Genomic DNA, 24,538 nt, shown 5'->3' with positions numbered 1-24,538 from the left:
TTGAACCACTGTTTAGATGTTTGACAAGAGACCGTGAAAAAGGCCTAGTCTCTTGACATTCTCGTTGATACATAACCTAGATATCACCTGAGATTGCTAACCAGCCCATGCATTTATGAACTAGCTTCACGGCATTCAAGATGTTGCAAGGAGAACTGAAAGATGTATCTGCTGTGTTTAACTATAATGGCCCATTCACACAAGTAATTAGTGTCACAGCTACAAAGGGCAGAAAGTTTTCTCCTGTAAGGATCTTCTCTTAACTCTTTTGAAGTATTGTTCAAATTGCAGAATGTTGAACGCTTCTGTATGAGTGTAGAAAGCAATTACTCATAAATGCCATCTTACACTTAATGACAAATACATGTACTATAAAAACACAATGGGTAAGAGCATTTCCAAACAATAAATTCCAAAGGATGGCATTTTCAATAATGAAGTACATTTAGCCTTCTGTAAAGTAAAATATGCTCCTTATCATCAGTTTGGGAGACAGTACTACCAGCTTGGAACACTAAATTAGAGGCCAAATCAGTGAGATACAACTAGTTATCTGTGTTGCTGCTACATGTCGCATGCCATAAAATTAATCAATAATGCTTTCGCTCACCAGACAGTTATAAAATCATATATTGGCTCTGTCTGAAGAACAGTGAAGTTGATATAGATTCCATTTCCCGGTGGTACTCTTACAAGCCAAAAACAGTCCTGGAAGTTGGGATACTCATCAGGATACCCTGGAGAGTATATGGTGCCATTCATTGAAGTTATATTTCCTCCACAAAGAGCTGCCAAAAAAAGGGAAAAATGATGTGTAAGTATGTTTCTGCATTAAATTTTTTAAATTACCTGATATTACCTGTTATAATCTGCAGGCCCTATTCCATGCTACCTTGGGGGTTCAATCTTCTCCTGGAGGGGATTGTCTCTTTCAGGTAGCTGCTGCCACCACCTGACCATTGCAGGAATTGCCCACTTGGGAGGGTCAAGATCTCCCAGTTTCCTTTTCAACTCTGAGGCCTTGCTTCCCCATTCCTGGCACTATGGGGCAATTTACAGCTAGGTGAGCCCCTGAAGGAGTGGCTGCTTGCAAACTGCCAGCTTTCTGCTTCCTAACATCCCCTTTTAAAAAATAGTGTGTACGAGATGGTGGAGGTCTGGCCTTTTCCACACAACCAAAATGAAACATTTTGAGGCAGGAAATAAAATGTTTCCACCATGTTTTTAGCTCAAAATGTTTTATTTCCAGCCTGGAAACATTTTAAATGCATCCTGGAGTTTAGCAATTTTTTGTGGAAACATTTTCAAAATATTTTGGCTTGCTGTGTGTATCTCCCACACTTCTCTGCACCCCAGGACTTCATCCTCAGCACCATTTTCTGAGCTCATTCTATTGCCTCCCTGTTTATTAATGGCCCCTTCCGCACATGCAGAAAAATGCACTTTCAATCCACTTTCAGTGCACTTTGAAGCTGGATTTTGCTATGAAAAATAGCAAAATCCACGTGCAAACAATTGTGAAAGTGGATCGAAAATGCATTATTCTGCATGTGTGGAAGGGGCCTTTGTCAGGTTTTTTTTTTGGGTGGTGATACCTTTGAAACTTTGAGTGCGTGACCTATGAAGAGTCACAGTACAAGGCTTTGAAGCACAAAATTGTGGCCAGGAATCATTTTGAGGTGGTGAGTGGGAACAAATGAGGGAGGGGGGCTGAAAATGTTTTGTGAACATTTTTCATGGACTTGTGCATAAAAGGCCTTTTTGTAGTGCAGAGAACTGCAACCAGCATCCCAAATGTAAAAGTGTTTATCAAAAAGGAAATATTTGCAAGCACACTTTTGGCAAAGCACCAGGTTAAGCAAGGGACCCAAAAGACATTAAATGGAAGTTCCCTTCAAATTTCAATTGGGAAAAGCCAGAGATGAGAGAGAATGTACTAGCTGAGAGACACACTACTGAACTCATGGTATGCACTATATGTCCCCCTCCTTCAGTCTCATTAAAAGATAGAATTATGAGTAAATATTATTTCTGACATGTGACTAAAATATTACAACATCCCAAACCAAAAGCCTAATAAAAACTTTTAAGACCAAGCAAACTAACAATACACAAAGAACAAGTTTTCAAATGCTCCAGAACTCTTCATCAGGGTAAAGATTATTTTAAAAAAAAGGAGGAGGAGAGAGCTGGTTTGTCAGCTCTGGACTGGGACATATCTGGAGATTTAAGGCATGGAACCTGGATAGGGTGAAGTTTGGGAAGGGCAGGAGAGGAACTTCATCAGTACATAATGCCAAACAGTCTACCCTTCAAAAGTGAACTGATCTCTGTAGCCTGGTGGTCAGTTGTAATTCTGGGAGACCTCCAGAGCACATCTGGAGGTTGGCAAACCTAGGAGAGAGGAAGCGGAAAAAGCCACATATTTCAAGCTAAGATCTGCTCTGCATCAGTATAAAATGTTCTGCTGACTTCAGCGAGCAGATGTAGACAAGATCATGACCTGGAAGATCCCACCCTCCTTTTAAAACTCCAACCTGATGAAGACTTTGAGAGAACTTGAAAGCAAACTTCACTGTGTTGCGTTATTTAGGTTGGTCTTAATAAAAGCTATTACAAGACTTGTTGGATTTTGCAACTGACCAACCTATGTCATTTTCCTAAAATACCGTAGGCACCATCCAGTGAGTAGTGTGACCCAAGTATCCACCTGGCTTGCTGTAGACATATGAATGTGAACCTATTAACATGGTTTAAAAAAAGGTAAGGAATAGGAAGTGGGATCATAAACTCCTTCTGTTCTGGCCTTTCTCCCACCCCTCACCTTGACAACTTTAACCAGGGAGGGGGAATCATGCAGTCCTAGAAACCAATCATCTCTCGCTTCTTCTGATCTCCTAGAAGGGAAGACGACTGTTGGTTCTCCTTGTGACATTACTTAACATATGATCTCAAGACATCCAGAAATCAAATTTTGTAAGAACTAATATGCCTCTACTGAAAACATACCTTCACACCTTGGAAGAGGATGGTTCCAGTTCCGACTGATCCCATGAAGGCAAGTAAGTGCTGAGTTCCCAATTAAAGTGTATCCAGGGAAACATTCAAATGAAACAGTTTGTCCTACAGTAAAATCCGTTCCAATGACAAAACCACTGCGAAATGGACGTGGGTCAGGACAACTCTGCAATTGATATGCTGAAAGTAAATGAAATAATCACCATTAAAATCTCTTCAATGTGCAACAATGTGCAAAAATGTAAAGTTTTTTCTAAGATCTAACTACACATCTCAAAAACACTGTTGGGGGAAAAAAGATTAAGGTACATCTGAATATTCTTAACATGTTGAAATGAACTCCTGATGATCCACAGCACACTATTCTAAATCTATGGTTTTTCTAACATACACCCAAATCTGTGTATTTTCACTGTTTTATGCAGTCCTAGTCCACAAGCTCCACTCAGCTTGCAATTCTCAATGGATACAAGTCACCATATCCTGCTACAAAATATGTTTCCCATATGGCAAAGGAGATTATTATTTGTGAAAACATGTCAAAACATCTGCCCATGTTCTTGTAGAAGTAGTTGCACAATTTGTATTGCTGAAGGCGTTCACAGCCAAAAGCAGCTGGCGGTAGATGGTTTTCTGGGCTCTGTGACCCCGGTTCACAATTTTTTTTCAACTCTGGCCTGTATGATAGGGGGTATACAGGCCTGATTGAATTATCTTATAAAGTCATGGCAGCGGAAGGATTGTGAGGATTAAATAAGCACATTTATGGGTGTTCACACATGCTCAGTACAGATGCAGTGTTGATGGTTTTGATCCCATAGAGGAATTCTGAAATTAAAGGGAACTTAAGAACTGTCCCCTCTTGATGTAGATCTTTAACTTCCCAAATGCTGTTTCTACAAGGACCTGGCAACAGCAAGACCGTACAATACTTCTACATGTGGTCCAATGAAAATTGTTTCCAAAGTCCAAAGCTGGGACATTTTTTATAAGCAACATACTCTTTCTATTTACATATTATTTTAAAGTGGTCTTCTGGTGTTTTTTAAAAAAACACAGAACCCATATAGTAAACGTGTAAAATCACTCACCTTGGTACACAATATGAAACCCCTGTTTGTTCTGAGAATAGTCACTATGAAAATATAAGTTAGTCTCATGGGTTGTACTAAAAAGAGAAGCTGGTAACTGCGGGCCACTGAGTCTCCCAATAACAGTACTAGTATCTGTTGATCCACTTCTGACTTCCAAATAATCATGTATTGTCTCTGTTGAGAAATTTGCAAACTGCAAGTGCACACCTGAAAAACATTGTATGACACTTAAGAAAATACGATTTTCCCCACAATAACAATGAGAAGCATCAGCATCATCATAATTTATTTATTAAAATATTGCACCCCACCTTTCCTTGTGGCTCAAGGCAGCTTACAGAGTAGTACTACAATATTTCCAGTTAAAACCAAAATAAAATAACAAGCCCCTAGTCTTTCCCCACTTCAAAGAAATCTGCCATTTAAACAAGCAAGAGCAGGAGAAAAGAACAAGCATTTATTTGGAATGTAGATCAAATAAGGCAAAGTAAGATGATTTTTTTTGGCCTGAAATAATTCAATGTTAACAAAGAATGGTAAATCATTGTGTTCATTTTAAAGATAATTGAGCCATTCTGAATGGTTCCAGCAGAGATAAGCTTATGGATTTCATATAATATTCAGCAAATGACGTGTAATATCAATTTAATTATTGAAGAGTGAGGAACAATACTGTAATTATCCAATTTAAATTACTTTTGTGAATATACAGTACAGATTATTTCATACAACTAACAGAAGCCTAGCAAATAATTTTCTTGGTCACATAAATTATGTCCTAGATTAACATCTATGCAACATATTTAAGTTCAAATTAAAACTTCCTTCTTCCATTTATATACAATGAAACACATCTGGGGGGATATGAAACTCTATACAAACAGATGCACAGATTCTAAGGTGGCCAGTTCCTAATCCTCTTTTCCACATTTACTCAGTGTACTAGTAAAACAGGTGTATATCCTCTCTATTGTGCATTCTGGCTGTACTGCAATCATAATCCATTTTCTAGGAACTTCTGTAGTATAGTGCTCAACAGCAAAATTGCACCCTCTGTGGTATACTAATACTGTTACGTCAAGGCCTGCTCCGAGACCATCTCTAGGAAGGAGACCCTCAGGTCCTGTAACCATTACTGGATGACAGTGGCGTACCTGTGCAAACTGGAGCCCTGGGCAAAACCTGAGTTTGATGCCCTCCTCCCCATGGGCGGCCACCCTCTCCCACCGTGACCAAACAATGATTTTTTCCACCAGGTCGTTTTGAAGTCACCATCACATATAGAACATGCCCCAGCTCACAAATCTGAACACAGCAATGGGCCATGCCACACAGCAGAAATAATTGTTTGAAAACATTTTCAAAATGCTTTCAAAATGTTTTATTACTGCTATGAAAACATTTTATGGTGTTGTATCCAGTCCCCCCAATTGGGAGAAACAGCATCACTTTCAATGTTATTTAAACTGGGGACCCCAGATTCTCCCTTTAAGGTGGATTTAAAAGGAGAATCTGGGCTCCCCCACCCTGAAACAACATCACTTTCAATGTTTAAACTGGGGACCTCAGATTCTCCCTTTAAATTCATGCCAGCCGAGATTTGATTTAAGTACATTAGTATTATTGTATTGTTGGTATTGGTGTTGTTGGTATTGTTGTTGGTGTTGGTGTTGTTATTGTGTATTTATTATTATTGTGTGTGTCAACCACCACCACCACCACCACCACCACCACCGCCACCACCACCACCACCACCCCCACCACCACCACCCTTATTAGGCATTGAGAGAAAAAAAGAAAAAAAAAAAACAAGCATTGGCAGGGAGGGGGGGGATTTAAAAAGAAAATCTGGGGAAAATTAGGGTGTATTGTCTGCTGTCAGAGGTGCAATTATTGAGATGAGAAGCACCAAGGCTCAAGGTTATCTTCATTGAGACCTGACCTGATGGTAGCACTGGGTTGGTGAAGTTTGGTTCTGAGAGTTAGAAGTTATGGACCCTCAAAGGTGTAATCCCTATCTCCTAATGAAAAACCCATTGGAAACAATGGGGATGGGGAGACAGTCGCTTTGGGGAGTCCATAACTTTGAACTCAGAAACCAAACCTGATCAAAACACAGGTGTTATCCTCAAATTCCATTTCTTAAGCTGCAGTTTTCTAATAAACAAAGCTTTTTTGTGATCACAGCTGCTTCCACTACTGAATCCTCCCCTCCCTAGTGATATAACTGCCTTCTAAGCTCGACTTCAATTGAATGGTGTCATTCTGTTTAGGATGGCTGCCAAAGAATGCATTCTGACCCCCCTCCCATAAGAACATAAGAACATAAGAACAAGCCAGCTGGATCAGACCAAAGTCCATCTAGTCCAGCTCTCTGCTACTCGCAGTGGCCCACCAGGTGCCTTTGGGAGCTCACATGCAGGATGTGAAAGCAATGGCCTTCTGCGGCTGTTGCTCCCGATTACCTGGTCTGTTGTATGATTACCTGGTCTCCCCCTCCCCCCCCTCTCTCATAGGTTAGATTTTTGTCTAACAAAATATGCTCCAGAAGGGATGATGAAGTAATAAGACTATCTATGGAAAGGGGTGGGGAGAAATCTCTTTGCCCTGAGATCTTAGAGAACCATACATGAATAGTTATTCATTTTATTCTCAAATAATAGTTATTCATTTTATTTTCAAATATACCTTAATTTTTATTTATTTACTTTCGATTGTCCTTAAGGATGTTTATCGGTCATTGTTATAATATAGGGTTGATGGGCCTATCATGGCACCCAGAGGGAGACAGGGGGACAGAGACATGGGGACATCCACGGTGAGGGTTTAATTTTCCTTTTGGGCAAAACCCAGAAGTGATGTCAGCCGTCTCTAGGAATTGCTGAAAACATAATGTTTTTACCATAGATTTTCCAGTGTTTCATAGGGGAGTATGATATCACATCTGGGTTTTCTCTGGAAGTGAAAACATTCCATTATCCAAACAGCCTTTTTTAAAAAATTCCCACCATCATTTCAGGTAGTGGCAGGAAACAAGATATAGAATATCACTCACCCCTACTAGGGGACTGCCATCCCAAATATCACTTCTCTTAAGTTCTCGGTGTATATGGTGTACAGCACATTCTATAAGAAAGGAATTCTTTCACATTCCTAAACTTGCTAATATGTATAAGTCATTGATCATTATTTTTGAAGCAGTGCTACCTCAAATTCTAGCTTGCTTTATCCTCAAGTTAATATTTGAATGGTATCATAATTTCACTTCTTTATAAAAATGTGATTTTAATGCCTTTAAAATTTAGATTGAGAGAATGAACACATGTAGTTATTATATTAATTCACCCTTTCATGAGTACACACTGGAATTTTCACTGGGAATAGTTTTTTTTCAAGTTAATACAATATTCAGGGCTGGGCAGATCGATATCTGTTATAGTATAGTACATACTAAGCTACTACCAACACTGTAGAAATTGTGGAAACCTACAGTACACAGTGGAAGTCCTATATAAAAAAGGTTATCATAACATAGACCCACTATGTCAAACAAAGAACTATAAATTAAAGCAGCCATAAGACCTTCAAAATGCACTTATCATTAAGTAGGAATAAAACATACCAAAGCCGATAGGCAACATGATTGTCCATGTGCAGTCCAAACTACTAGGATAATTTCCAGGAAAGCCTGGGCTAAGAATCACTCCACTGAAGTCTGACATAGAACCACCACACTGTGCTATAAAAAGAGATTAGCATAAAGAATAGTTTAAGACATTAAATTGGGGAGGGGGGAACAGTTGAGCTCTCTGCATTAATTTTCTAAATTAGCACCTTTTAAAATAAAAAGTTGGTTCTTATTTCACATTAGGATAATACTTCCTTAAGCTAGAATCACCACAATTGAGAAATAAAATATAATTTAAAGCGTCCTAAGAGATTTCCCCAATAATATATCCTATAATTTGGGTAATTTAGGTAAAGCTGCCGACATCTGTGGGAGAATTCATAATTATTTAGATCATTTTCTTTAAGTGAACACTGGTTTAGGCTTCCCACATTAAATCTTCTGAGTCTCTTTACATGACTGAGTTATTTCTTTAAATTTTAAAACCCACCGAAGACCAGCAGCAGCGATGCAATTTAGTGGTCCTAATGGCTTCAAAAGTTGACTTTAAGCCAGATAATCATTTTCATATGCTTTTCTTTAGATAATTCGGAATGACTTCCAAAGTTAATATTTATATAGTTTGAGTCTTTGCTTGTTATATATGTCCTCATTTATTTCCTTATGTTGTCAATGGGGTTTAGTAAAGCACTATGAAAAACTCAAGAAAAACTCAAGAAAATTATTATAAATAATAATTTTGTGGTGGCAACCAGATTAACCAGTTTTTATTACAGTATAATCTTTCACAAAATAGAGCCCATGAACATGTGCGCACACATACACACGTACACAAACACATGTGCACATACATTGTGAAGAAGAAGGTTATAAAATGCAGAGTATAAGGCTTATAGTACAATCCTAAGTAGTCCACTTAAGTGAATGTACTTGGAAGGTTGTAACTAAAACTCATTCCGCACATGCAGAATAATGCACTTTCAAACTGCTTTCAGTGCTCTTTGAAGCTGTGCGAAATAGCAAAATCCACTTGCAAACAGTTGTGAAAGTGGTTTGAAAACGCATTATTTTGCGTGTGCGGAAGGGGCCTCTGATTATGACTTCAGCATTTATGTTCTTGATCAAGTTAAACCTTAATCCAGTAGTGTCATGTTTGAATCCCCCTTTAAAGTTCCTTGGCCAGAGACATTGGAAGATGATTCTGGGATGACATGGCTGACAAAAACAATAGTATTGGAGGATCTAATAACTTCAGCCATATCATTTTGATTCATCCGTCTGTTCATGCTGCAATTTCTTTATTTTAATTATTTACTTTCATTTACTTCATGTATGTCCTACTTTTCTCCCCAATTGGGACTCAAACCAACAAACATTGCACTGTTTTTCTCAATTTTATCCCCACAACAGTTCTATGAGATAGGTGAGGCGGCAGGTGTGCAACTGGCCCAAAGTTGCCCAGCAGCTTCCATATTATGGTAGGGATTCAAACCTGGCTCTTGCAGATTCTAGTGCAACATTTTAACCACTAAACGACACCAGTACACCCATTTGATATACACCATCATATGTCTACAGTACCTTTCTGATCTCTAAACAGGAGAAAGTCAGGCACTATATAATGTAATAATTGGACTCAAATCTGACATTAAAAATGACAATTGTAAAAAAAAGGAATCTTACCCTAATAAAATAGCCTCTTTCTCAAGGAGAAGGCTCCTTGTACCGTAAGAAAACGTCCTTGGTAGAAATCAAAGCTCCTGACCTGGATGAACCAGGCAAGACCAATGTGGTCAATATTGGAAGCTATGCAGGAATGGCCCTAGTTAACATTTTTATGGGAGACCACCAAGGGATTCCAGGGTTGCTATGCAGAGGCAGGCAATGGGACACCACTTTTGAATGTCTCTTGCCTTGAAAACCCTATGGGGTCTCCATAAGAAGAAGAAGAGTTTGGATTTATATCCCCCCTTTCTCTCCTGCAGGAGACTCAAAGGGGCTTACAATCTCCTTGCCCTTCCCCTCTCACAACAAACACCCTGTGAGGTAGGTGGGGCTGAGAGAGCTCCGAGAAGCTGTCACTAGCCCAAGGTCACCCTGCTGGTGTGTGTGGGAGTGTACAGGCTAATCGAATTCCCCAGATAAGCCTCCACAGCTCAGGCGGCAGAGCTGGGAATCAAACCCGGTTCCTCCAGATTAGATACACGAGCTCTTAACCTCCTATGCCACTGCTGCTCCTAACCTCCTACACCACGTCTGCAAAAGACAACTTCCAACCCTTTATGTTTTGTTTTTGGATAGTTTTCAAATTAAACAAATCTTGTATTCCAGAGACATACCTAAGCAAATAGGAATGGGGTAATTCCATCTTCTCACAGGTCCAGGCATACAGGTGATATGTGAATGTCCCTATAATGACATTTCCAAAATTAGAAAATTAGAAACAGTGCAACCCTATACTGCCAAAACAATAGTGTCATATATTAATAATGTATTAGTTCAGGGGATGACAACTGATTTCTTTCCTTCATTTTCTGTTGGGCACATTGGTATCAACTTGGAAATGTTGACAGGTACCATATCTTTCATTTCATTTTATTCAATTTATATGTCGCCCTTTCCCTCGCAAGCTCAAGGCAGCTTCCAACATATAAAACACATTATCATAAAACATAAAATCATAAATCCCCAATCTAATTAGAACCCCTGATGGTGAATCAAATCCACTTTGTACATTAAAATGCAGCACTCAGTAACCCTGACAATATGCACAGCAGAGAGGAATGAGAGAGGGAGGCCATTAGGATAGATCAAACACAGATGCCTCAACCATATGCCTGGTGGAACAGCTATAGGCCCTGAAGAATTGCCTCAAGTCCCATAGGGCCTAGGTCTCATTAGAAAGAGCATTTCATCTGGGAGGGGCCAGGACTGATAACACTTATCCTTGCCTTCTTACAAAAACATAATTGTGTTTAGTCTTCATATTTTTTATCTCACCCTTCTTTTGAGTTTTGGATGTCATACATAATATTCCACTTCTCACTTTAAACTCACTTTACACCTTCTGAGATAGGTTAAGCTGTGAGAAAGTAACTCAAGAATCATGGCTAAGGCCCCTTCTGCACATGCAGAATAATGCACTTTCAAACAATTGTGAAAGTGGATTCTGCTATTCTGCACAGTAAAATCCAACTGCAAAATGCATTGAAAATGCATTATTCTGCATGTGCGGGAGGGGCCTAAGTGAATATTCAACCCTTGATTTCCCCAGTCGTAGACACAGTATGTCATGTGGTTTCATCTTCATGGGTTTCAGATTCATGTTTGCAAGATAAGCACGAGTCCTGTATAGCCAAAAAGGAGGGCTTGAAGCAGCTGGGTGAGTATTTCAGACTACAAGTGCCAGAAGAACAGTGGTGGTTCCCTTCTAGATTTTTTAAAAAATACAAATCAATCTGTTCCCAGAGTTCTTTGCAAGGGAGACGTGTTCATCAGGAATATAGGTAGCAGGTGCTACTGCAGTGTAATGTGTAGTTTGCTCATTAACTGCTGTTTACAAATCTTATACCTATAAATCTGCTTGGACAAAATAATGATTTCTCAGAAAGGACATACTTTATTGTCACTTCTTTTTCTGCTTTCTTTGTTCTTTCTTATTGATCAAGGTCTGAAAATAGCTCCCAGCTGGTAATTAAAATCTATTAAATAAAATTGGTGTGAGATTCTAACATACCATGTTGGCAAAAAGTTAAAGTCACTCGACACTTAACCACCTAACTTTCGCAATGTCTTTCTACTATGGATGCCAACTCTGGGTTGGGAATTTCCCAATTTAGAGGCGGAATCTGGAGAAGGCGGAGTTTGGGGAGGGACCTCATAGGATACAGTACTTCTATGTATGATCTTCCACGCTCCATGTATATTCATCCCTTGATAGAGAGGTTAAATATTGACATGTCATCATCTGTTATGAACTTTCTACTCAATGGTTCTTGTGATCTGATCTGTGAAAACGTTGCGAGCTTTCTGAAGCATTACCTGGCTAAGCGTAATTATTCTCCACAAAACAGTCATGGTTAATTTAGCTCTCTTTGTGTTCTGTATACAGGGTCTGTATGTAGATATTTAATGCATATTTTAATGTATTTTATTGGGTTTAGTTAATAGATAAACGTTCCCTTTTTGTTTTTGATATTGTAATATTGTAATGTATAATGCGAATAAAGGCTTCTGCCTGTCGAAGCCTGTGAGGAGGATGACTACAACTGCATCCTCCCACTCGGGTTCCCCAGCAACTGATAATACTATAGAGTCCACCCTCCAAAGTGGCCATTTTCTCCAGGTGGATTTATTTCTGTAGTTTGGAGATCAATTCTGATTTCAGGAGATCTCCAAGCCTCACCTTGAAATTGGCAACCCTTATTTCTGCTGTATTTAAGAAGGACAAGTAGATTCAAAGATTTTTTTTTAAAAAAACCCACAATCTTTTATATTTTACAATGTTATGCATTTTTACCTCATAACAACAACAACAAAAACAACAACAACAAAATATATAATAGACGGTTTCCCTGACTAAAACTTACCTGGAGAGAATAGCCTTGATCACACTGGAAGGAAACCACATCTCCAACCATGTACCTGTCTCCTATTTTAATGCCACTGTTTGGGGTCTGTGGTTCAGGACAAGAGTCCAAACCTATAGCTGTGAAAAGTTAAAAAACTTAACAATGACAAAATACATTTCCTGCATTATTCATCAAAGATTCTCAGACACATGAAGAACATCGGCATTAAAGCTTCTTGACAAGTATGAATGTTTATTGATTGAGACTGATAACGGATGAACTGAAGCTCAAAAGCCATTGTTTCCAGACTTCCTTCCTTCTCGTAACCTGTTCCAAATGAAGCTAAGGCAATCTCCAAATGTTGTAGTGCATTCCAGGAATTTGTTAGCTTAACCTGGACACCACCTATATGTCGTGCATCTTCGAAATGGCCTCATGTTAAAAAAAAAGTTGGAACCCAGAGCACAACCAACACACTTTTCTGCAACTGAGAATCACAAGAAAAATAAGTGAGTACAGGGAAGGCCATTATCCAAAGTATAATGTACTCATCAAGAAGGAGCTTTATACGCAGCAGGCCATTGGCTTGTCTAGCTCAGTACAGACTACTCTGAGTAGCACAGCAACATGCTATAGTCCAGTAATGGCGTACATTTTTGAGACTGAGTACCCAAATTGCAATCCAAAACCCACTTATTTATCGCAAAGTGCCAGCAAGCCAACAAGGCAATTTAACCTGAATACTGAGGTTTTGTTTAGAAAAAAAAGTTGGCTCCGAGGCGCGTGTTACTCTAGAGTAAGCTTGGTGAAGCAACCGTGCAACACTTTGAATGGGTGAATCACGACCCTAGGAGGGTTTACTCAGAAGTAAGCCCCACTGCCAGCAACCAATCTTACTCCCAGGTAAAGGATCATGCCCAGGCCAGCCTAGATGTGTGTGTGGGGTGTGTGTGTGATTTTCCGCCCCCCCCACATGATGAACTCTGTGCACGCGTGCCCACAGAAAGAGCTCTGAGTGCCACCTCTGGCACCTGTGCAATAGGTTCGCCACCACTGCTATAGTCTCAGTCACAGAAACGTTTTCCCCAAAATTTTCTATATGAGATCTTAGGGATTGAACCTTCTCTATGAAAAGAAAGTGAGACTGGTGGGTATCTACGGGTAAAACCATAGAACTTTCAGGATTCACAGAGGGCTGATGTCACTTCTGGGTTTCCTCAGAAATGACATCACTTGGTTACCAATCAGCACTTTTAACATTTCTTTTCCCTTCTGCCAGCCACAAGCCTTGGTGCCAGCTACCATTCAGATATAACTCTGAATAACATCAGTAATTTTCTTTGGAACCACTGTGCTCTCTAAATATTTTATAGATTTCACAAGGGAAACCAACATTTTGGGTAGATTTTCAGAGGAAAAAAAACTGAAGAAAAATCTCAAACAGTATTTTGCGGCATATCCAAAAATTGCTTGTAGAATGCGCGGTGAAAGAACAAATTCCTTTATAGCGTACAAGACCCAGAAATTAAATGAAGCACAATTTTAATAGCCATAAGAATAAATAATTTGAATGTTTAAAGTTCAACATGATGTTTAAATATTCAGCACAGAAGATGACTTCTGGTTGTCAGGCCAGCATTAATGCAGACTTAAACTAGTTCTGCACACTTTGAAAAGGATTCCCACATCACCCATGTTAGAAAAGCGTGCATGAAAAGTACCACATGGCCGAATCAGAGATGCCAATTAAAAATAATAAAGGCATTTTCAAATGCAGCTCAGTAAGCAAAAATTACTTACAACTATTTGTAATTCCACAAGTAGGCAAACTGCTTAAAAATTAGTTTAAACTATGTTGATGGCAGTTTGAAAAGTTAGTGCAGTTATTAATAAAGCCCTGCACAACATAGATAACCTTCTATAGCAATTGGTTAATAAAGCCCTAGTTAGGATCTATCTGGTTTAATTGCACCCCTATTTGTATTCCAAATCCGAAATTATAGTATGATCAGTTCTGAAGGAACCAAGAGGATTGGTTGCACACACTGCTAATTACTTAATCAGTAGAACCGGCTTCATGTTGATTTCACAAACAAATCCACTCCACTGCTCACCAAGTAAATGAAACAAAATCCCAAGGCATCATACACCTGAATAAAGGTAGCTCAGTACAGTAGAGAAGACAGAGGTTTTGCACTGGATGTGGTACATTTTGGTTCTCCGGATGCTGTCTCATTACCTTTGGATCCTCTCAAATGGCTTTTGGTAATCAGTTCCAGAAGCCGAGAGAGCCGGAATGTACCTCATGTGGCGTGGGAGGGGGGGAGAGACTGAGAATAGAAACTGCTGTGAGAAACACAGTTGGGGCACAGCTGGATACAAGGAGAGACAGTTCTTTAGATATGCAGGCCGCAGATCAGGAAAGCCTTTAAAGATAAGAATTAGCCCTTGGAACTAAACTCAGAAGTAACTAGGAAGCCAGATCAACTGCTTCAAGCTAGGTGGTGCATTTTGACAGTAGGTAGATACTCTAAGCAGCGGGAACAGCTACATTCTGCACAAGTAGCAGTGGGACATTTGTATAATAATGCCACCTCAGGCCATAAATTGGCATGCAACAGATGTCAGCAACAATTCAAGCCACAGAGGAGACAGAATATTGAATCATGAATCACATGTCAATTAAGGGGAGAGGTGACTTTCAGATGCAGCCAGGAACAACGACAACTATCTGTGCTTATAGAATGAAAGTATGGCAGACCAATCACAAGGACCATACCAGGAAGTTAGAAACACTCCCTTGGCAAAACCAGAAGGGCTATTAACAGATGTCAGCCAAGAGAGGACCTGAAGGGAGCAGGCAGGCAGCAGCCAGACAGCCAACTGGACTGCTGGGTTCTGGCTGCTGAGAGACAGAAACCTCCAGATCTCCACCACAGCCACAGAGAAGTGGAAGGCACTGAGCAGTGACAGGGCACAGTTCTAGAAATATCCTGGAAATATGCAAATCATTCCCAGGCATCAGAAATAATACTACAGGGGAACGGTGTGAAGTAACACCCCTTTCTTTCAGGACATTGGAAGATGATGACATAAAATCTGTGGCACCTGGCAGTCTTGAAATCCAAAGTCAAGGCAGGTTATATGAATGGCGACAACATGTTTTATTTACTAGTACCCCCCCCCCCCAATAAATAAATATATAGCTGGAGATCTTTATTAAACATTATAGAATCTGGCAACCCAGTATGGTTGCTACAGTTTATAATGACAGTAGATTTATCGAATATTAACTATTAACTTTATAGATGAACAAAGCTCCATGGTAGGTACAGAGACTCCAGGTTGTTATGATGAATCAACAATCTTTATCTACAGAACCACAGCCCATTCCACAAAAATTGCCAAAAATGTTTCTAAAACATGTTCATTTTCCCCCTTTTACAATACTTTATTTCTGCATTCACCCCCTTGAAATTATTCCTGGATGCCATTACATGATTTTTCCTTTTTATTTTGAGTTCGTCATGTGGAATCTCAGTTTCAGGGCTTCACAGCAGGGGGATGAAAATCTCTGTACCTTCCACACTCCTTACATCAAAAATTACCACCCCCCCCCCCAAAACTGAGCAAACACTACTGAAATGCTCCAAAAATAAGAAAGGGGCAAGGAGTGAGCTCACAAAATGGCACCAATGAGAGGTTAGAGTGAAGACTGGGGGGTATGGGAAACATCTTAAAGGGACCATACAGGCAAAGGAAGCTGCTTTTAAAACATTTCAGCCAGAGAATTGTTTTTAAAGGGGACTCATTTAAAATGTTTTGAAGCTGCAAATACAACATTCTGAGGTAAAAACAATTCAAAACTCCATGGAGGAAACATATTATTTCCTATCTCAAAATGTTTTAAAGTGTCTGTGTGGAAAGGTCCACAATACCTTCAGTCATATGTCTTGAGTTATCATAACTCATTGGGTTTTCAGAGACCTCTGATTCTGCATATCAAATATTCTTTTACATGGTAGTTTCACCCATGGTGAAAGAGACAAGGTAAGCCTAACACCCTTGATTTTAGCAAGTATTCTCATTTTTTTCCTTCCAAGTAGCCTCTGTCTGAACACAACTGTACATTTCACTATGGCAGCCATTTATTTATTTGAAATATCTATATTCTAATTTCTCCACTCTCAAATCAAACCACACACAAGCATAAGTCACACATTCTAAAATCCATAATTGAACACAAAACAAGAAGAAACAAGCACCTCATCAAACTCAGCAGCCATCAAATTTTGTTTGAGACCCTTACAAATGGACTTAGAAAGGAATAGCCTTCCAGAACAAGTAGCTGTTGTTCATTTGATATTTTTTTTTTAAAAAAAAAACATGGCTACTGTATCTTTAGACTGCATGACTTCAAAAGCAGCTTAGAACATCAGTTGAACCATAATATGAAGACTTAAAAAGGGGGGTACAGGAAGAAGCTGGAGAAAACACAGTCTAAGAACAATATACGTTCCAGTACTGTCAGAAAAAGAAAAGAAGATTGGATACAAATCTAAAATGGACTTTTTAGGAGTTACTTGATCACAGCTTTCTTCTGCGCAAATAGGACCTTGCCTTCCCCAATGAAGCACTGATAACACTATCTAGTGGAAATGGAAATGCTCTTAGTGGCCTTCAGCAGTTATGCTGGGCGCATATGTAACCTGTATATAGTAAACTTCAAAACAGTAGATATTTTGTCCACAATCCACAAGGGAAACAGGCTGCATGATCTAAACAACTGTGACACATCTCTGCTTCTGATACACCTTTGTGGTAACCATGGCATCCACGGTGAACAGGATCTGAGAGATATTATCAGCAATGAAACATAAAATATTACAGCCGCTCAGAAACAGTCACAGTGATTTGTAAACCTTTCACTTTTGGGCAGTATGTCTCTAGGACATAACTGGTTCCATGGAATCCAGAATGATATAGATTGCTCTAGATCATGTTTGCCACAGGTATTCTGGAGTTCTTCAATAGTTTCTTGCAGGACATATAAAAAGAGTATGTGGCATACACGCCTGAAATACCAGTGGACATGCATTAGCAGCTTGTGACTTGGACTGGATCTGTGCAACATGTGAACATGTACTTAAGGATATACACTGGCCTTTCTAAACTTAGTTTTCCACAGGAAACACTGCTGTAGCTTCAGTGTCCTTGTGGCAAATGTGGCTGCTTGATAAAATGTAGAAGAATTGTGATTTGCCCCTTGAGCGGAAAACAAATCAGAAGCAAGTTCAAGAGCTGCCATCCCAGGATAACTTATCTATAAACAAACCATTAATAATGTCAACACATTTCCACATAATGATATCCTGTAAAAGAGGTCATAAAATTTAATGGTCTCAGAGAAGCCTGAGCTTCTTGGAACAGAAACAAGAAGTCAAGAAGTTGTAGGCAAAGAAGGAGGAAAGATAGGTCCAGGTAACCCCAGATCTTACAGCAGGTAATAGGGATGTGTGAACCCTCCTAACTCTTAACTGGGAGTAAGAAGAAACAGAATTGCATTTGTCAGAGGGTAAAAAAGTTTTTTTTAAAAAAAATCATAGATCAGAAGAGAGGCTTCTTCAGCCCCTAAGCACATCAGTGTTATAGGACAAACATCTCAGTGATGGTACACACACAAACACAAGGCTGCCTCATGCTAGCCACATTCACAAGTTACCGCAAACACACTACAATCCATGTACAGTGTATACTTGATTTTTCTTTATGCACATGATGAGTAATTTGCATGTACAACAGAATGTGTGATTGATACCCAAGGTAATGTTTCCTGGTTTCATTTGTAAAGTGAATGCGAATTGGCTGTTCAGGATATATGTGTGTTCACTATAAGTCGTGAACAGGACTGCTGAGTCAGACCATTGGTCTATCAGTACTGCCTGCTCTGATGGACAGCAGATTTACAGAGTCATCACATCACCTTGTATTTGGTCCTTTTAAACGGGGATGCGAGGGATGAATGTCCAACTGCTTGCATGCAAAATAGGTACTCCGCCACTGAATGATAGTCCCACCCACCGGAACAAATTCTTTTCAACTAGAGCAGCATTTCCCAAATGGTAAGTTGTCACCCGACACTGGGTCATGAAAGCAAAAGGCTAGGTCACCGAATGTCCAGGGCTGGGGCCGAACACCCCCATCCATTCTCGGAGGGCACCACCCACCTGGAGCCAAACCAGCCAGGACTATATAGCAGCTTCGACGCTCCTCCCCAGCCAGCCGACCACCCAGAAAGGGGCCGGGGATGGAGCCACAGCTCGCAGCAGACGCTGGTACCGTGAGGGATGTGGGGGTGGAGGCGGCACCTTGGGGAGCCTCCCTGACGCTGCGGTGTGCAGATGAAGCCCGCTGCAGAACTGGGCTCGCCCCTGTCGACTTAGCACGGGCAGACACATGGCAGGGTGACATTCAAATTTGTTTTATTTTACTAATAAACAGGCCATAAAATTTAGTGGGTCACAAAAGAGAGGTATTAAAATAACCGGGCCATGGACAATGAGTTTTGGAAACACTGAACTTGAGAGTTGAACCGTTGCTGAACTACAATATAGTTCTCAAGATGTTTGTGAATGAGTGATTGCATGGCTTGCTGGCAAAAGCTTAATTTTTCTTCAGGGGAAAAATAGAGTTTCAGAAAACACTGAAAAATGCGCTGGTTTCTTTTGCTTCTCCCTTTCCCCAATAATTGGCCACAAATACCCTTTTCCATTATTCCACTATTAATGCAGTCAGTAAAAATGAGTAATTTCAAATGAAATAGGAGGAAGCAGAGTCAGGCTACATAATTCTTTAAGCAACCTTTTTTTAAAAAAAAAATGGGGGGGGGTCATTATCTGCATTTTTATGGATGTTCTTGTCAGCAAGTGATTGTTAAAATGACAGATATTAACTGTGTAGTTCTGCGGCAGTTTGTTTTAAAAATTCATATTGGCAGCTCATACCCATTTCTGCTGAAAAGTGGGTGATCAAAGGACTGCAAAGCACCTACAAGGACATTAATATAGTTTGGAAGCCAATGAATCTCAAAATATGATTGCTACAATTCCAATTAGCCAGCTGCTACTAACTAACTAATTTGTCAAAGCTGCAAAACATTTAGGTAGAAGAAAAAGAAACATGAGATCTCCCCCCCCCCAACTTTTCAATACACACTTTTGAATCAGTAGCTGAATTTCTTATCTATTTGTTTATTTCATTCAATTTATAACATGCCCTTCCAGATGGCCTATCCTATGTCATCAGGATGCAAGCAAGATCCTGAAGCAACTCTTTAGAAATCACTCACTTAAAACCAGCCCTATTAATTAGGAAGATACTTGAAGTCACATGATGGAAGAATGTCAGGATTTGGTTATCATGGCCACTCCATGACTGCATGCCTCTAAATAGTAGCCTGTCATTCTTTACTGCTTAAAGGTATATTAGTTCTGCATACTGTATTCCTGTTGGGTTGCCTTGTTTATAAATACAAAACAAACGAACAACCTTATTGCACTGAAGATTACTGCACTGAAATGCACTTGCAAATTCTCTGTATTTTCTTTATGTCAAGGGTGTGTTTGCATAGGTCTTCTGACCTTGTAAGATTTTGATTTAAGAGTTGGAAACTGTCACAAAGAATGAGTTCTCAACTTTTGAACAAAGATGACTGTGCACAGAAGTGCCAGCTGAAAGTCTCTTAACACCAGCCAAACTCTGCCCTCCTCTCCAAATCAGGCTCTCCAAATCTGTGTGTCTTCTCTTTTTCCTTCCTTGTCTCATGAACTATCTTCCACCAAATTAGGTTCTAAGAGCAGTAGGCCTACAATTGCAGTGTCAATAGTTTCAACAATGCAAGCAGAGTTCTTGATTAGATGATAGTTAAACACAAGTTGAGGTGGAGGAAACCCCAGTGAGAAAATGGGCCTGGCTCTTCCTCCCCAAAAGGGGGGTCAACCCTGGGCTCAGCCAGTCCTCCCTCCCCAACCAAGTTCTGAGGACGGACAGGCCCCTTGGACAAAAGATTCTTACTTTTGGTTGGTGAGCTAAGGGCTTTTTCCCCTGGACTTCTTTAAAAATCTGGCTGCCCCCACCCAACCTCATCTAAGAAGGGCACTACTTCCTGCTCTTAGTGTCAGGCATCTCTGGTAGGAACCGAGCAAGTTGGTGTCTGCTAATTAGCATCATGCTGAGAATCAGCTGGACTCCTTGAATCTGGCTGACTCCTGAGTAGACTCAGTCAAGGGTTGTGACCTGGCAGATTACTTCCTCAGCCTCAGGGTTGGCTGATGCAGCACTTCTTTGATGAGTATTGCAGTCCTCTGGAGTCAGTACAGGACTGGAGTCACTGACCCTGAACAAACAGTTTTTCCCCCCTGAAATTTCCAGGGTTTTTTCCCCCCTGGGCTTTCATTTCTCTATTTTTACCCCCTAGTAATTTTTTTTTGGCTAACTGAAATAACCAGAACAAGTTGTTCTAGTTCAGTTTATAATATTATAAGATAACTCATGCCATGAGCAATTTCCCCCATCTATATTTGACAATGTAACCACATAGCAATCTCAACACTGATTCACTGATCACCAGCTGCATCCCATAGTTACAATCTGGCACAGGTAGTTCCAAACTAAACACTGAATTCAAGTTATTTTACAGAGTCTCTATATTTGATCATTATCTTTGCAGGACTCCACTTCTGTTTCACAGGCTGCATGACTCTATTCATTCTAGATGAACTGATAAGCACAGTCTAAGACAGGAATACACATCAGGGCAACAGATTCCCAATTCGTTTGCTTCTTCAGAAAATTTATATACTGTATCTCCATTGACCTGCTTAGGGCAGGTCACAAAGTAAAATAAAATGATCAAAATACTTTTAAGAAGCATAACATTTCAATAATAAACAGCCATAAAAGCAAGCCAGGACATAACAACAGCTTAAAAAACAGTCTTAAAGTGATAATCATAAAACTATCCACTGATTGCTTTTTTGTTCTTTATGTACTAGACAAGAACCACAGCAAGTAGGAACAAAGTTGAAACACAGTTCTTTATTTTACAGAATGCCGTCTCTGAAATGCTTCTAAGTTATCTAATTGTAATATATATTGCAAGTACATTACCTGTATATTCCAGGTGAAAGCCAGCAGCCGACACACTAATATCCGATTGAAAGTTTAAGTACAAATTATTGGATGTACTGTTGAGAAGTGGAGGAATTGTTGTTCCTGGGAAAACAACAAAGACCACAAATCTGTATACTAATATTCTAATGAATCTAGCTACTATATTATTTTGAAATATTGTGCATGAACATTTGAAATCTGGCAGAAAAAAAGAGATGATTTTGACAACCAAGGCTTTGCTGTTTCTACTTGTTTCGCCCCTGAGGAGCTTTTAAAATGAAGCTGCTATTGATGGGGAAATAGTCTTTGTCAAGATAAACTGTACTGTTTCCGCCTGATTTGCTACAACGGCTACTATTCTGCATTTAGCTATCATATTCATTCAGTGAGAAAGCATTTATGATAACATTTGGTATCATTTGGTCTTGTTATCCATAGTCATCATTTCTGTGTGATCAACAGAAATAAAAAAGTTCAAACATTCACCACTTCATGAAGTGACTATCAGTGTTACCCTAAACACAATTATCAAAACATCTAATTTTCAATGTGGCCAAATGTGTGGCTACTTAAAATCCAGAATCTTATGTACAGAAAAGGCTAACCTTTCTAGACATCCAAGAAAAGTCCCTGCTCTCAAATGTTATACCCCAAAAGATGTTTATTATTGGACATAACTGTAACAGATATGTGAATTTAAGATGACTCCCTCTTTTTATGGGGGTAGGGAACTCTTGTCTTTATTTTGAGAGAATACATGAAATTTGTAAAAAGGAATTGTCTTAATTCCTCTTCATCCATTTTCTCTCTGAAAGCCAAACACCCATTGTTTCAAACAATTCTGTTTTGATCAAAGAGAAATTTGAAGAGCAGAGGGACAGGAAGAAAGGGTCTAGTTCACAGGTGTCAAACTCATGGCCCTCCAGATGTTCATGAACTACAATTCCCATCAGCCCTTGCCAGTATAGACAATGCTCATGTGGGAAGGGACTGATGGGAACTGTAGTTCATGAACATCTGGAGGGCTGCGAGTTTGACACCCCTGGTAGTGGATATATCATAATAGACTAATGCTGAAAATGTAATGCAATACTGCACTCACAGTATTTATAGTAGCAGATGGTAATCAAATCAGTTTTCTGCAGACACCAGTTTATGGTACTGCTTACTTATGAAACTACTGAGATTCCAGGAACCTGACAGGCTGTTTGTTTGTTTGTTTTTTACTTTAACTTATTCTGAAAGATGGTAAATTTTAACACCTTTCTATGTTTCATGAATATGATTTGAGATACATCATAGCTAGAATCTTCAAATGTCGCACAGACCGATTGTTTATCATAAAAACAAGTTCTGAAAATATATTCTTCCTTCCCCAATTCACCTGAGTAGCTTCCAAGGCGTGGAGCATTATTGTCAGCGCCATCATAAAAATCCAAAGAGTCCCAGTTATGCTCTGTTGCGAAACTTATAACTTGTACCTGTGATGATGGGAAAATGAAAAGAGATTATACAATTGTTTTGCTTCACATTCATAAAGGACTGTATGTTATGGGTTTTGCTGGGACTGAAGGACATTTAAATAAGTTCCAGATTGTACCCAGGTCAATAGATTGGATCTGGCAACCCTTTTTGCTCAATCCCATCTAATCCCTATGTCTCACATATGGCTTTTGCCCATGCTGGTCCCATGATCCCAGCCAGAACAAAAAAAATTGGTAGTCATAGGGGCCCTTCTCCTTACTTATTCACCAGTGGAAAACTGATGGGATCCATCCCATTATCCCTTTTTGCCCAATTGTAATAACTGCAAGTGGATGTTTTTCATTTTGCATGTAAAGACGTATAGAAGAGATAAAGATGGGGGCGTCAATTTCCCCAGGGTCAAATATCCCCAGGCTGCATCCATTTAGTCCCGTGCGGGTGGAAAATTGCCCCCAACACTCCTCCTGCTTCCCCCCAGGTCCATACACTGACTTCAAGACCTGGTGCAAAAAAAGTGGCTTGGTCATAGTGGGGGGGGGGGGGGCACAGAAAACTCAGATTTTGCACCAGGCTACATTTTCCCTAGATACACCTCTGAAGAATTGCTACCCCACCCCACCCCTCCCTTCAGGAAGCCTCCGCAGCCCAGAATAGCCTCTGCAGCCTGGAGCAGCCTTCACAGACCGAAGCAGGCTGCTCTTTCAACTTTAAAAAGGTAAGTGAGGATTGTTTGGGGGCATGGGGGGGCACCCTTTTGCCCCAGGTGCCATTTTCCTTTCCCATGGCACTGTTGTTTTCTGAAAGAACATTATTTTAGAGGGGGCGGGTTCTACTTTTTTCAGATGGCAACAAAAAATACAAATATTACTACCAGTTAAAGCTAGCCTACTTGTTAGAAGGTTTGATTTTTCTGTATCTTAATGTTTATGTAGGAAAATGGGTTGAACTAAGCATGTGTCTTCTGTAAAAGAACAGAACTTGATGTCACAGCAGTGGGTAAACTGTAATTAGTTTATGTTTGGCTTTATCCTTCCTTCCATCTGTCTGTCTGTCTGTCTGTCTGTCTGTCTGTCTGTCTGTCTGTCTGTCTGTCTGATTCTTTTAAAATAAATACTATTAACTTCTCTGAGATCTTCAAAGAGAGAATGAGAATATGTCTGCAAAATGTGATTAACCAGTGTGGAACCTTCCCTGTTTGGCAGTTTACACAGCCAAACCATATTTTGCTATTCTTAAACTTCACATGCCAAAATGAATAGAGTCCACAGACAGATGCATTGACAACCTTTTCGATTCTTCTTTGAAGTAGCTTTGAAGGATAGTGTTTTACATCACGGCACGTAATGGCCACATTACATGTTTTTTGAACATTATTTCTCTACTTCCTAGCTGTTGATAAACCCTCCAAGCAGAAGGTTAATAGGTTAATTTTAGTGACATTATTTACAAATACAGTGCTAACAACCTCATGCTCCATAAACCAGACACTGGCTAATAGGAGCATTAAACAAAATTATTAGGGAGTAGAATGTATCTCGTGATTTTCCGCTACAACATTGCTCTCACCTTCC

The 24,538-nt window shown here is 39.7% G+C and overlaps 1 protein-coding gene across 1 annotated transcript in view; it reads right to left on the bottom strand.

Moving 5' to 3' along the window:
• Positions 1 to 24,538, bottom strand: part of CSMD3 (CUB and Sushi multiple domains 3) — a 751,931-nt gene that overhangs the window by 114,091 nt on the left and 613,302 nt on the right. Inside the window, exons 39-46 of the mRNA XM_048507427.1 lie at positions 22,867 to 22,963; positions 21,480 to 21,584; positions 12,330 to 12,448; positions 10,080 to 10,149; positions 7,735 to 7,851; positions 4,110 to 4,319; positions 3,010 to 3,198; positions 611 to 788 (exon numbers count right to left, since the gene is read on the bottom strand). Coding sequence (XP_048363384.1) covers positions 611 to 788; positions 3,010 to 3,198; positions 4,110 to 4,319; positions 7,735 to 7,851; positions 10,080 to 10,149; positions 12,330 to 12,448; positions 21,480 to 21,584; positions 22,867 to 22,963 — 1,085 coding nt within the window. The remainder of the gene's footprint in view (positions 1 to 610; positions 789 to 3,009; positions 3,199 to 4,109; positions 4,320 to 7,734; positions 7,852 to 10,079; positions 10,150 to 12,329; positions 12,449 to 21,479; positions 21,585 to 22,866; positions 22,964 to 24,538) is intronic.

Source organism: Sphaerodactylus townsendi, linkage group LG09, assembly GCF_021028975.2.
Source record: "Sphaerodactylus townsendi isolate TG3544 linkage group LG09, MPM_Stown_v2.3, whole genome shotgun sequence".
Lineage (NCBI taxonomy): Eukaryota > Metazoa > Chordata > Lepidosauria > Squamata > Sphaerodactylidae > Sphaerodactylus > Sphaerodactylus townsendi.
The sequence above is the reverse complement of the archived record's forward strand: the minus strand, read 5'-3'. Positions and strand labels throughout refer to the sequence as shown.